The sequence below is a fragment of the Pinus tabuliformis genome, chromosome 9 (assembly GCF_031772625.1).
Source record: "Pinus tabuliformis cultivar Carrire ecotype Pingquan chromosome 9, CPIR1, whole genome shotgun sequence".
NCBI classification, from domain to species: Eukaryota; Viridiplantae; Streptophyta; class Pinopsida; order Pinales; family Pinaceae; genus Pinus; species Pinus tabuliformis.
Genome location: NC_142307.1, coordinates 1,300,853,471 through 1,300,867,136, shown reverse-complemented (window position 1 = coordinate 1,300,867,136; position 13,666 = coordinate 1,300,853,471). Strand labels below are relative to the sequence as shown.

At 38.4% G+C, this 13,666-nt stretch overlaps 1 protein-coding gene and 1 long non-coding RNA gene across 5 annotated transcripts; one reads left to right on the top strand and one right to left on the bottom strand.

Moving 5' to 3' along the window:
- Positions 1-9,935: 9,935 nt before the first annotated feature.
- Positions 9,936-11,417, bottom strand: LOC149153329 (C4-beta,C20-epoxidase-like). Of its 4 annotated transcripts, none has more exons than XM_089440319.1 (3): positions 10,810-11,417; positions 10,334-10,673; positions 9,936-10,251 (listed from the first exon to the last, which is right to left on the bottom strand). In XM_089440319.1, the coding sequence occupies exons 1-3, from the start codon at positions 11,196-11,198 to the stop codon at positions 10,012-10,014; spliced, it is 969 nt and encodes a 322-aa protein (XP_089296445.1). In that variant the 5' UTR covers positions 11,199-11,417; the 3' UTR covers positions 9,936-10,011. The 4 variants fall into 4 exon arrangements, with proteins under 4 accessions (XP_089296445.1, XP_089296446.1, XP_089296448.1 ...); XM_089440320.1 differs by having other exon boundaries at positions 9,936-10,234; positions 10,810-11,414; XM_089440322.1 differs by having other exon boundaries at positions 9,936-10,225; positions 10,810-11,414.
- Positions 11,418-12,299: 882 nt separating this feature from the next.
- LOC149153328 (uncharacterized) lies at positions 12,300-13,428 on the top strand. The gene is made up of 2 exons (XR_016262668.1): positions 12,300-12,659; positions 12,754-13,428. It is a non-coding gene; the product is annotated as an uncharacterized LOC149153328 (long non-coding RNA).
- The last annotated feature ends 238 nt before the right edge of the window (positions 13,429-13,666 follow it).

The window sequence follows — 13,666 nt, the reverse complement described above, 5'->3', positions numbered from 1 at the left end:
CATGCTAAGCCTGCGAGGTGGTGGGGTACGCACCAAAGAAGCTTTGGGGACTGGTGCGAATGTAGGAGAACGATGCGCATGCGATTTGGGAAGCCTCAGATGCAATTGAAAGAAAAGTATGAGGGACGGGATGATCCATGCGCTCACCTTGCCAAATGGACAAAGGTCTATGGGGAAGAGCCACAACCTGAGTGGGTGCACCTGTTTTGTCATACCCTGGATATTATACCCATGAACTGGTATATAGAGATGGAGCTCCACCATGGAACGAGTGAATGGGATATCTTGCGCAAAGGATTCCTGTTAACCTTCACGTTTGAGGATCGTTGGTGGGATACTGTTGATGATGCACTACAAGCAGTAAAAGCAACTATCTTTAAAGTACCCCAGGAGCAAATAGAAGTGATTCAGCCTGAATGGGCAAATCAGCTGAGCTGCGCACTAGAATGTTACAACATAAATACTGAAGAAGACAACGAAGATCCGCGAAAAGTTAACATTCCAGAAACTGAAGGCTATCGCGAGGTTCAAGGGCCATTGATTGAAGACCCTGACATAACCGCGCCGGTAAAAACAAAGTAGGTAAACATTGGTACGGAGGCCGAACCTAAGTATGCAACGCTCGGCGACTACTGGGATGACGCGACGGTGGATAAGGTCATTGAGTTACTTCGCGAGTACCAGGACTTATTCCTGACCAAGATCATGGACTTAAAAGGAATCGTTGGCGATTTAGGGTTGATGAAGATCACCTTAAAACCTGATGCGAAGCCAATTAAGCAGAGGCCTTACCACTTGAATCCGAAGTACAAGGAAAAAGTCCACGTAGAACTAGACAAAATGCTCACAGCTGGAATCATTGAACCGATGGAAGAATCCGACTGGGTAATCCCTATGGTAGTACAGGAAAAGAAGCAGAAGGACGAGATAAGAATATGCGTGGACCTCAGGAAATTGAATGACGCATGCGTACATGACCCATTCCCAACTCCGTTCATAGATGAAGTATTGGAAAATGTCGGCGGGCAAGAAGCATATTCTTTTACTGATGGGTTCTCAAGGTACCACCAGATCAAAATCACGTCGAAAGATAGGAGCAACACCACCTTTGTGACTGAGTGGGGCTTCTTTCAATACACCGTTATGCCATTTGGGTTGAAGAACGCGTCGGCCATCTTTTCGCGCATAGTTGTTGCAACATTCAAAGAGAATATCCACAAATTTCTGGAGGTCTATCTGGATGATTGGACTGTATTTGGATTGGTTAAGCACCATGTAGCGAACTTACGCTTGATGCTGGATACTTGCCAACGACACCAAATCGCGTTGAACATCAAGAAGTGTATGTTTCTCATTCCCTTTGGAAACTTGTTAGGACATGCGGTCTACAAACAGGGACAAATGGTAGACCCCGCAAAGATTGCAGTAATTCTGAATTTGGAAGCACCGCAAAGTGTCAAGCAGCTGCGTGCTACCCTGGGACATACGAGGTACTATAGAAAGTTCATCAAAAGCTATGCCCATATCACCATGCCAATGGAGAAACTATTGAAAAAGGATGTCACGTTTTGATGGAATGATGATTGCATGAAGAGCCTGGATGTACTAAAAGAGAAATTGGCGTCCATGCCAATCTTGGTCTTCCCTAAATGGGATATGGAGTTTCATGTCCATGTCGACGCGTCGTGTATAGCGCTCGAAGCAGTACTAACATAAGAGGGTGCAGAGGGCTTGGATCACCCTATCGCATTCGCAAGTCGCAGGTTGTCTAAAGCAGAAAATAACTATTCTACAACTGAACATGAGGGGTTGGCTATGGTCTACGTGCTCCAAAAATACTGGCACTACTTGCTAGGGGGACACTTCAAGATGTATATAGACCATTTCACACTAAAATACTTGGTCAATAAGCTTGTGTTGGGGGGGTGCATATGCAGGTGGCTCTTATTGTTCCAAGAATATGATTTTGAGGTCGTTGTGAAGCCTGGATGCCTAAACGCAAGACCAGATCACTTGTCATGAATTGAGACGGGAGAGGAACCTACTAATTTGGAGGAAGGATTACCTGACACACAACTCTTTACTGTGCACATAGCAGATGGACACTTTGAAGATATAATCCACTTTCTAACAATAGGGACTGCGCCGAAAGAATACTCCGTCCAGCAGAAGAAGGAACTGGTGGTGTGCGCGGCTGATTTCTCTGTCATTGTGAGGCACCTATATAAGATGGGCAATGATGAGATACTGCGAAGGTATGTACTTGAATTCGAACGAAGTTAGATCCTCGTGGAAGCACACGGGGGCATTGTAGGAGGACACTATGCAAGGCAAGCGACTGCGCAAAATTTTCTCTGTGCAGGGTTGTGGTGGCCAACCCTTTGTCAGGATTCAAAAGCACATTGTAAGGCCTACGATATATGTCAAAGAACAGGTAAACCATTGCGGAGGGACGAGATGCCTTTGAATCCACAAATGATGCTGCAACCCTTCGAAAAGTGGGCAATCGACTTTGTAGAACCTATCAAACCTCAAGGAAAAACGGGTGCGAGATACATTATCACTGCGATAGAGTACCTAACTCATTGGGCAGAAGCGCAGTCGGTCAAAGACTGCACCACCGCCATGGATGCGAAGTTTTTGTTCGAATGCGTATTGACTCAATTTGGATGTCCAAAAATATTGATGAGTGATCGCGGTACACATTTCTTGAACAAAACAATTAGCGCACTCACAGAAGAGTTTCAGGTGTATCATCAGAAAAGCACACTGTATCACCGACAAGCCAATGGGACAGTAGAAGCATTCAACAAAATACTGGATACTGCATTGACCGAAGTCTACAATGTGCAGCGGAATGATTGGGACCTACGTGTTCTTGCAGTATTATGGGCTTATAGGACAACGTGCAAGAAACTAACGGGCCAGACACCTTTCCAGTTGGTCTATGGTGTGGAAGTTGTCATGCCAATGGAGTATATTGTGCCTAGTCTACACATCGCAGTGCTCATAGGTATGATAGACAACGGAGCCCTGGAAGAGAGGCTCACGCAGTTGGAAGAACTAGAAGAGGAACGGTTCCTGGCTGGTTTCCATCAACATGTACAAAAGCAATGCGAGAAGGCCTGGCACGATCGCCATATTAAGTTGCGCACCTTCAAGGTAAATGATTTAGTGTTACTGCATGACAGTAAGTTTGATAAATTCCCGGGAAAATTCAGAATGCATTGGCTAGGACCATACGTTGTTAAGGAGGTCACAGACAAAGGCGCGGTACACCTGGTAAATCTAAATGGAGAACACTTCCCAGGCAAAGTAAGTGGCAGTCGATTGAAGCCCTACATGGGTGGCTCAGCTATCTGACTAGCCGGCAGAAGCACAGCCTTCGCACTCCAAGTAGTCAGACGAAGGCACGGGACTATAAACGGTGACAGGGGACGCAGAAACAGGTTCAGGGAAGCAGTTCCGACACTGTGGTCTCGGAACAATGTGTACATGAGATTCAGTAGGCAGCCGCTCAGTGCGCTGCCGACCTTGCAGCAGTTCGAGCAGAGTTGGAGGGATTCCGCGCAAAGATCTCCGCACTGACAGAGTGGCTTGAGGGTGAGTCATGATGTTTGTGTTGGGGGCCTGTTGGGCATGGAATCCCCCCAAGGCATGTTTTTGGGCTTAAAGCCCAATTTCTGACGAAGTCCTTCGTAAAAACTCTATGATTTGTGGGCACAGAGCGCAAAGTCATAATAGAGTCATGGGGTTGTCTGCCCTTGTTTTTGTAAATGTAATTTCGGCTTGTAAGATCCACCCATGGTCCATGGACCATGGGATTGTATAAATAGAGCGAGGCTCTAAGTGTAGAAGATAGCGAAGTGAATCAAGAATATAGAAGATAGGCATGATGAGTTTAAGAGATTGAGTTGAAGTGTAAAGGGTGTCTTTGGGTCATAGAGTAGGAGAAGGCTCTACAGCTGAGTGCGCAGAGGCCTAGTAGTCTGCAACTGAGTGCGCGAACCCCTGCAGCTGAGTGCGCAGGGCAGGTTGAGTCTGTAACCGTGGGAAGCAATAATAAAGAGAAGTTTTACCATATTTCTGTGTATCTTTTCCTGCTTTATGTATTATTAGGTATAATTTGCAAGTTTACTGTTTATGTGCTGCACGAACTTATATGAATATGTTGTATAATTAAATATAACACAAGGATCCTATTTATGCGGAACTAACTAACTGGTGTAAGAAGACAAGTAAGATCTTCGGTGCGACTTAGGGGAATAGTGTAGAACACTGCTCCAGTAGCACGAAAGCCCCACAGCCCTTGGTTAGGGCTAAGCGAAGATGAATCTATCAAGGCGCGAAGGCCAAGGAAGTGCGCGAAGCAACCTGTGCACAAGAAGTAGCAGTTGGACCAATTCAACTTCTCAGACATCTCAAGGGTGTGGAAACCTGGTTCCAGCACCCCCCCATACTACTTCGGGTGAGACCTCAGTCTGCACTCCGCGTGCTGTTGCCGAAAGGGCTAGTAGCACAGGGATTTGCTTGGCTAATTAACTCCGAACCTGGGTCAGGCCCCAACAAGCCAACATTTACAAATTCACAGTTGCTTTGAAAGAATAACAATATTTTATGTCAACTTGCAAATATCTAGTAATGTTGCCTTCCTAAAAATATGGTAGCACCTCTACACAAAAATCCAATAGCATTGTCTGCCTAAAATTCTAGTAGCTCTTTTACCTAGCATTTAGGTAGCACCCTTGCATAGAATTATGGTAGAACCCTACACAAAATTATGGTAGAACCCTACACAAAATGATGGTAGCAACAAGCAGACATAAAATTTTGACAACACCCTGGACAGAATTACAGAAATAATAGGCGAACATAGAATTCCAGTAGTGCATTGTTGTTTGAGATACTTCAACCATGTATCAATGAAATTAAGCATATGGATATTGTGAGAGATTATGTTGATATGCTTCTAAGTCATTCAAAAAAATTGAATCTTCTTCTATGCAAGTGGAAGGCTCCAATCGATGTTTTTGTCAACTCATTCCAAGGATATAGGTAGTAGTTAAACTCATTGGTTAATCCACTCGAACCCAAATGCTCCACATCATTTTCTCTTATCTAGAATTGAACCATTTTCCCTTCCTTTCATTCACTTAGCAGGATGTAACTACACTCATTCTAAGTTGAACATTGAGATCCATGAATATAGGGGAAATTATGCATGAGCATCAACTCCTATTCTTTTTTCTTAAAATGTAATTTTAAATATGTAACCTCTATCTTTGTAGAGGCCATGGGAGATTTATTCTAGCAAAATTCTAACTGAGATTAGTCACTCAAAAAGTTGGGACAGAGCTATGCAGGAGCCATTTTACTCTTTATCTTTGGATGATGAAATAAATATGTGTTTTGTTGTGTAATTCTTAACAAAGCCTATAAGTCTTTCCGTCAGTGTGCTAGAAAAGGTAAGGCTTCTTCTCTTCGATATAACTTGCATTGTTTCTTTCCATAGGTAGTTGAGTTATTTATTTGATTGGTAGTTGCAAGTTTCCATTCATTTATTGTTACTTGAATTTCATTACAGTTATGCTCATTCATTTTTTTGTAATTCTTTTATTGAATAGTGTGACAACAAGATTCTGGAAGTGTGCCTGTTTATCCCCAAGGGTCCAAAGGGTGTTAACATGAGGAACTCTACAGAGGATGCAAAAAGCCTTAGGACTTAAAACTGTTATTGGAGGACCTTCTAGTCTGAGTTGATAGCTTGATCGCTTTTTCTATTGCAAATTTAGAAGTGTGATGAGGCTACAAAAATTAGTCTAGAATGTGAAAAGTTATTTTTTGAAGATTTATTATTATTATTATTGCAGAGAGACTGAGTCATATTAATTCTTAAAAAACAGAGAAAAATTTTTCATCGAAATTGGTTTCTAGAAGTGACGAATCAAATGAGTTAGTGCATTAGATTAGGTTCCTACCTAAAACTACATATATTTTTTTGATGCCTTATAAGCTTATGAGCATATGAATTGATAACTTAATGGTTAGTAATTTAAGCAATTAAATTGCTATAAACTTCATTGTAATTATAATTATATTTATATTTATAATTATACAGAAATGAAGATAAAAGCTTGTATTTTTTATTATTAAATTTATTTTAGATTACTTTTAAATTGATGAATGATATATATAATTTAAAGTTGTAATTATTTCATTTAAAATATTTTTTAATTTAAATAGTATATTTTTATAAATATAATATTAAAATATATTATATTTTAATGTTAATGTTAATTCAAATATTTTAACATTATCTTAAATTAATTGAAATTCATGATTTCGATGAATTAAATTATATTATTTAAAATAATTATTAGTTTGTTTAATTCATTTTTAAAGATAAAGTGAGAAAATATATTATATATTCAATAGTACATATTCATGAACCACCTAAAAATTATAATTATAATTAATAAAAAAAATATTGTATTTGTTCTTCCTTATTAATTTAAATATCACACAATAATAGTATTATAATGTGATTTTCCCAATCGGGGTATTAGAATTTGCGTCAATTGAGGAGGTAGTCTATCACACTGCTGCCTCCCATCGCATTTTAGAGGGAGGGATGACATGGCTATCCCACCCCATGCAATCACACATGTTAAGTGTCATTCATTCCCTTCACAATCATATGTAATCCTCATCTTTGTCTGCAAGCTCCTAGATGGGTAACCTCGACTCCATGTTCTTTTGTTGTGCCTCTGACATTCCCCCCTCATAGGTGGGATATTTCTCTTGCGACACATCCTTTGTAGCTTAAATCTGACTGTCACAACCATGTGTCATGGGGACATTCTTGTGATTATGCTCTAGTTAAGGGGAAATCTATCTCCTATGGCAATGACTCTATGAGAGTTGTATTACACGGTAGTCCTAACTCCAGGGATGTTGGACTTCAATGCATACACCTAATGTCAAACATCCATGAGAGGAGTATAAAAACGACAACTGAGGAGGCGACCCCTTGAACATTTTTTGCAGCTACGACAGAAGCTTGAGCAAGGGGAGTGGTGACTGGAAAAGGAATGCCATCAACCTAAAGCATTTCCAAGATCATTGGGTTGACGATTGCTCGATAATCCATTCTATGTCCAACCTCTACAACTCCTTCAAATCTTTCAATTTGATAGCTTTTGTTGGGTGGTTGTTGGTTCATAGTCTCCATAGTGCCTAGGTTGTCTGCACAGAGATTGGTGTTTTTGGTTTCTTGTGGTCATCTAACCTTCCCTGGAGTCCCTCCATCTTCATTAAACCATTATCTCATTTTTCTATAGTCTGCTCCAAACCTCCCTAGAAGCCAAGTCTTTATTGAGAAACCATGTTACTTTGTATTATGTCTTACGGTCTCCTTGGTTTATTTTTCTTCTAGGGGTCGTCCTCGCTTTCGCCAGTTCTGGTCTAGCATACCATGCCCATCAGAGGATGTGTTGTTGTCGGAGATCTAGTGGTAGAGGTCCTCAAGGCCATTTGCGAGCTCAATCCCAAGAACAAAATGATATAGTTATTTTCCATTTCTCTAACCCCCAAAAATCCAAGAGGAAATATGCCAACTTGAAGCCTTGACCACTAGTGACTGCCAATCCTACCTTGATTCTACAATCCAAGATGAAGTAGCCATTTGGTTTCCTAACCCTAGGCATACCATGGGAAGACAAATCCAATATCTTAATTTTGTTACCCTCCAGTGGAAAATCAAAACACTCCTAGGCAAGGTCTTGAAGGAAAAACATGAGGACTGCAACGATTTCAATGCCACAAATGCTCTTGCATCATATGTATAGATTCTCGACTAGCTCACATAGAAGGCCATCTCCAATGTGGCCTAAAACCTCTAGCCCTACCAAGTGCCAATGCCCATGATCTCGCCCTAATCTCTTCATCAAGTAGCTTATGTATTTTAGTTTTAGTAGTTAAGCTTATTTCAGTAGTTATGAATTTAGTAGTAATAGTTGTTTACATTTGATAGACCTAGATGATCATTGTCCATTGTCATTAGTATTGGTAAATTCCTTGTAGTAGATTGTGACATGACTGAGTTCAAAGAGTGATATATGGCTTTGTATGAAGTCATATTGATGCAATAAAATCTTAAATCAACAACATATGTGTGTGTGGGGGTGTGTTCAAAGATAAATATTGATTGAGTAATATTAAACCATTTAGAATTACTTCTATTTGTTTATTATTTGTGTTCCTATTCTATTTGTTTTTAGGATGGTGTACATACTCTACCCTATTTACATTTGAACATGTAACTTCTTAGAAAGAAATACATACTCTTAATCAATAAGCTCACTCAAAATGTAATCAAGATATACACATATTCTTAAACTTTTATCAACTACCTAGCCATATAAATTAAATGGCAATCCATATTAATCATGAAAATACTTATTTTACTATACATCTCAAATTGCTAAATTTAAAAAAAAATCATAAACTAACTAAATAATAACTTTATTTTAAATTATTATTATTATTAATTATAAAAATATTAATATATAGCCCTTCTCTCACTTATATTTAAAAAAACATGAAACAAAATTATAAACTATAAAATTTACCTTTATTTTAACATGGAGATTCTTAATCTATAATAAAATATGTTACAATATCATAAACCAATCAATACTCTGACTTATAAATATCATATACTTAATAATTAATAATAATTAAATTATAATTATAAAAACACTATTTCAAAATAAACATATTTTTCAATATTTTAAAATATATATAAATCTATATATATATATATTCATCAAATTTAATTTTAAAACTATTATAAAATCTTTCATAATCTTCGTGGACAGAGAAAGGCACGAATTCTCATCTTTTTACATCATTTTTTTAATGCTCTGCTTAAAAGATTGAAACAAAAATGGATTTTTGTGTAAGATCGAAATCTTCGATTAATATATTAAAAATACGAAAATGGGTTATCGAAATCTTCGATCAATATATTTTTTAATATAAAAGATTTTTTTTGGTAGGATCGAAAATCTTCAATCAATATATTAAAAAATATAAAAGATTATTTTTTAAGAATAAATATAAATAGAGTTCTGTGTAGGATGAGATTGAATTTTTTATTTTGAATATGTAAAAATTGGGAACATATTTTTTGAATCTGTAAATTTGTATGAGAATGCATCAAATTGGTGTATATAATTTTATTTTTTTTGAGATTTTTTTAAACTATTTAATTCAAAGTATACATTCTAATCTTTTCTAATTTTAAACCTATAACTTTTTACAAAGAAACACTTTCTCTTAGTGATTAACTCACTCAAATTATATATTTAAAATTAATAAATCAAATATTTTATTTATTCTTCCATATTAATTTAGTTATTCTATTAGAATGGTTTTGAAATAAATATTGATTTAATTAATCCTAAGCCATTTTTAAATAATTGTCTTTTATTGATCAGTCATCCCTATGCACCGCACCACCCAAATAAATTATAAAGAATCTAATTATGCTGTTGAAAGGGTTCGGTTTATTTAATCATCATTTACATAGTTGCTTTTAGGAGTACAGTGCATACTAATCGTAATGGTTCATTATTTTAAAATATATAGGAGTTGTTTTTAATGTGATTTTTTAGATTTTTTGGTGTTGGAATCTGGTGAAATAATTTGAGGTGAAATTTTGATTTGTGTTATTTAAATTGATTTTTACTATTTATATAAATTTAACACCCTGAAAGCCCCTAAAACACTTAAGTTGTGCAAAAATTATCTTCTTACCAAAAATTAAACCCAAAAAACCAATTAAAAAAACTTACAAAAACTCACAGTAAAAACAACTCGAAATACATATAACAAAAGCGAATGATAATACAGTGACTTTGGCTAAAATGGAAATTAAAACACTTCGAATAATAAATGCGGTCACCAGTAAGACCATTCACGAAATGTGACCTGACCTTTCCCTTCTGTTTATAATAAAAAGTAAGCCGGAGGTCCACCCAGAGTTGGGCCAGCTTTCATGAAATACGCCTTCAGGTCTTCAAAAGTAACTCCTCTGTACTTTCGAGGGTGCTTCTCATCGATCAGTTCTTCAGGAGCACGAATCTCCGCTTTGTCTGTAAAATCCAGAAAGAACGCCATGGACAGTCGTTCCGATCCTCCATAAACCACGCGGTGCTCTGCACTGCGGTATCTGCCATTACTCCACATCTGCCAACCATCGCCATCACTTGTTTCAGTGACAATTTCTAAATTTAGCTTTAAAGAAAAAGAGGTCGAATTAAAGATTCACCTGTAAACAGTCGCCGATGTTAACAACAAACGATCCAGGCAAGGGCTTCGTATTAATCCACTCTCCTTCCTTTGTTCGGATCTGAAGGCCACCCACATCGTCTTGGTACAGAATAGTAAGGCACCCGATGTCTGTATGAGCTTTCGAGTAACGCTGCTGCTGCTGATTATCATGATCGTCTTTGTTGTGATAGAAATTCATGCGGAGCCAACCTTGAGATTTGTGAAAGAGCGGTGATGAATAGTGCTCAGTCACATCAACACCCAGACTGCGAAGAATCACTTTCAGGATCCCATGTGACACTTCCCTCATTTCCGAGTTGTACTCCTGCATCCTCTCGCTGTAACAGTACGCCAAATTTAGATTCGAATAACGAATATCCCATAATGTAACTAATAAATGAAATGGGTTTTGAGATTTTACAAAAGAATAGCAAATATTACAGAAACTGAAACTTCAAGATGGTGAAAACCAACCGGAAATTGTGGTTTCCGTGGGGCCAAAGCTTGGAAGAGATGTCATCTACTGAACTGTCGTTGGGAAAGACCATGCTCTCAGGCAGCGAATCTTTACCCTCGGGACCCCTCTGGGCCTGGAAATAACCAGTATTGAAAATGGGGGAAATGGCTTTCTCTTTCATGTCAGCGGGCAGCATAAACATGTCTCGCGCCATGGAGTCCACTGTCTGAACTAGGCTTGACTCGACTCCATGGTTGATGGCACGGAAGAAGCCCCATTCCTGGCAAGCCTCTCTCAGTTTCTCGAGCTCCCGCTGGTCATGGTGATGGGCATCGCCTCCAGATTTCCATGGGAGGAGAGAGAAATCAATGACAGGAAGTTCCACGAATTCGCAAGGCGATTCCATGGCTTTCGCTCAACCGATAGGCTTCGCGCACACCCTGCCGCCCATCTTATAAAAGAAATTTAGTTATCCCGTCTAAATGCACTAAAGCCGAAGATGCGAATATCCTTTTTTAACGCTAAGTAATTGTAATTTCTTTTTCCTTTGTGTCTGAGTTTAGGTGGAGGTCGAATTCGCAAGGCGATTTCATAGCTTTCACTCAACCAATGGCTTCGCGCACACCCTTTTCGCTTTCACATAGGTCCAAACTCTCAAGTTTCACAGATGGCAGGTATGTTTAGGACTCCGTCGTGATTTGATTCCCAAAGTCTGAAGTTTCACAGATAGCAGGTAGGTTTAGGACTCCGTCGTGATTTGATTTTTTTTAATAGTATAATTATTGTTTTTTTAATATTAGTTAATAAACTTAATTATATTAATAAATGTGGTTGATATATGTTTTAGGTATTAATTTAATTAATAAAAAATTGATTACATAATTCATGAGAATTATAGATTCATTTTAAATAGAGATTTAACATAAACCCAAAAAATCTAATTTTTTCTCATACAAAATTTTATATAAGCTTATATTATTTAAATGTTTTGTTTAATTATTTATTTATTTTTTAGATTTTTTAAAATTTTTATTTTGATTTATATGAACAAAATTTCTACTTTAATGACTAACAAATAAAATTAAACTTCATACTAACTGTAAAATAAATCACTCAATTTAATAATATTTTTTTATAAATATTTATAAAAAATAATTAAACTAATTAAATTATCATAATCACAAATCACATAAAATTGAGATTGAGTGTCAAGTTTTATTTGATATTTTATATATATATATATATATATATATAACGCTTTAATGTTAGGAGGGTTACATGATGTGCTACCCTCGCCCACATTTGCAAATTTCGGCATTGCTCCAACTCGTCAGCGTTTGGAGGGTTGTAAGGTGTACCGCAGTCTTTATATTGAGATATCCGCAAAAGCCTTTGTTTCATATTCTAGAAAGGGGCAATAGTTAACGAGTTTGTCATAGGGCATTAAATGTTTGTTTAGCTGCATACTTCTTAACCCGATAACGCACCGCCGTTATTTTTTATTGGAGTAGTCTAGCTAGGCGGAAGAATGGCCCGGTTTCCGTCACCGTCCGGAAAATAGTCCGGCTCCAGCCGCCAGCCATCCCTCGCCCTCCGCCACCCTCCTTCTCCGCCACCCTGGCACCTCTGACATTCCCTGACAGAAAATCCGATCGGAGCTGGAAATCCTGACCGGAATTGCGGAGTCCATCACCGTCTTGCCGCCGATAGTTAATGCACATTCCCAATTCGAATTCGGAAATAACCGCGGGCCCCTGGCCAATTCGACCCGGCACTCCCCTGTAGCTCACCTGGTCACAGAACAAGGCGGAAAACTCACTCCCCGGGTCGACTCGCCTCTGCGGCTCACCACGCGACAAACAGGCAGGTTTATTCATCGAACCCAATCCTGTAGTGATATGGTAGTCTAGTTGTTTTTGTTTTTGGTAGTGGAAGCAAATGATACTTATCTGGTCGAGCAGTGGTGTGGCGACCAAAGGAATTGCAAATCTGGGCTTAAATACAGGCAAAGTGAAGGCGCGATTGAAGTTGACTACATTAAAGTAGACCCATGGTGAAAGAATTTATGTTCTTGCTCTATGCTTGAATCTCCTTGTCTGTCAAATGTATTCTCATCTGCGTAACTACTGCTTACAGTGTGCCTGGTAGACTACTCCCATGGAAAGAAGTGAAAAGCGTAGTCTATCGTAGCATAAAATTCATTAATGAAGATTTCAAGCAAAACGCAAACTTCATTTATGAAGATTTCAAGGAAAACCCAAACTTGAAACCTGCAACTTCAATGGAACCACCTGTAATTGACAAATCGTTTGCTTCGGTTTGTTTGATGGAGCCAGCCAGGGAAACCTTCCGCCATGCGGGGCTGGTGGAGTTCTTTTCATTTCTAATGATCTTTCTTACTCTCGAAATCAGAATTCAGAATGGGTAGAGGAACAAACATCTTTGCAGAACTACAAGTTATTCTCAATCTTCTGAAGCGGGCTTCAGTAAACGGCATAGGCAGACTCCAAGTATTTGAGGACTTTAAACTTGTTGCATGGTTGAAAGGGAATTACAGGTTGCAGAACTCATCACTGAGGCCTTTGCTTGAACGGACTGTCCTCACTACACGTTAATTCTTAGACGCAACCACATTAGGAGGTCAATGCTAAAGCAGAATCTCTCTAAACAGGCTGTTGCTAGTTCCATTGGCTCTCTGCTAGTAGAGGAAGACACGGGGGTCAATGCCTCTGATGATCTCTAGTGTTACTTTTTCCACTGGCTGCTCTGTTTTTTCAGGATATGATTGTTATCATTTCTGATGATAATGTGGAAGATTTGAAGTCGACACTCGTTACCATCAAGACAGGGTCTATTTATGCATTTATTTCAGAA

Coding starts and splice junctions, on each gene's coding strand:
- LOC149153329 (XM_089440319.1), bottom strand. CDS start 11,198: ATGGAATCGCCTTGCGAATTCGTGGAACTTCCTGTCATTGATTTCTCT. Junction 10,674..10,809: donor CACGGAAACCACAATTTCCG/GTTGGTTTTCAC, acceptor GTACTGTTACAG/CGAGAGGATGCAGGAGTACA. Junction 10,252..10,333: donor ACATCGGCGACTGTTTACAG/GTGAATCTTTAA, acceptor GATGGTTGGCAG/ATGTGGAGTAATGGCAGATA.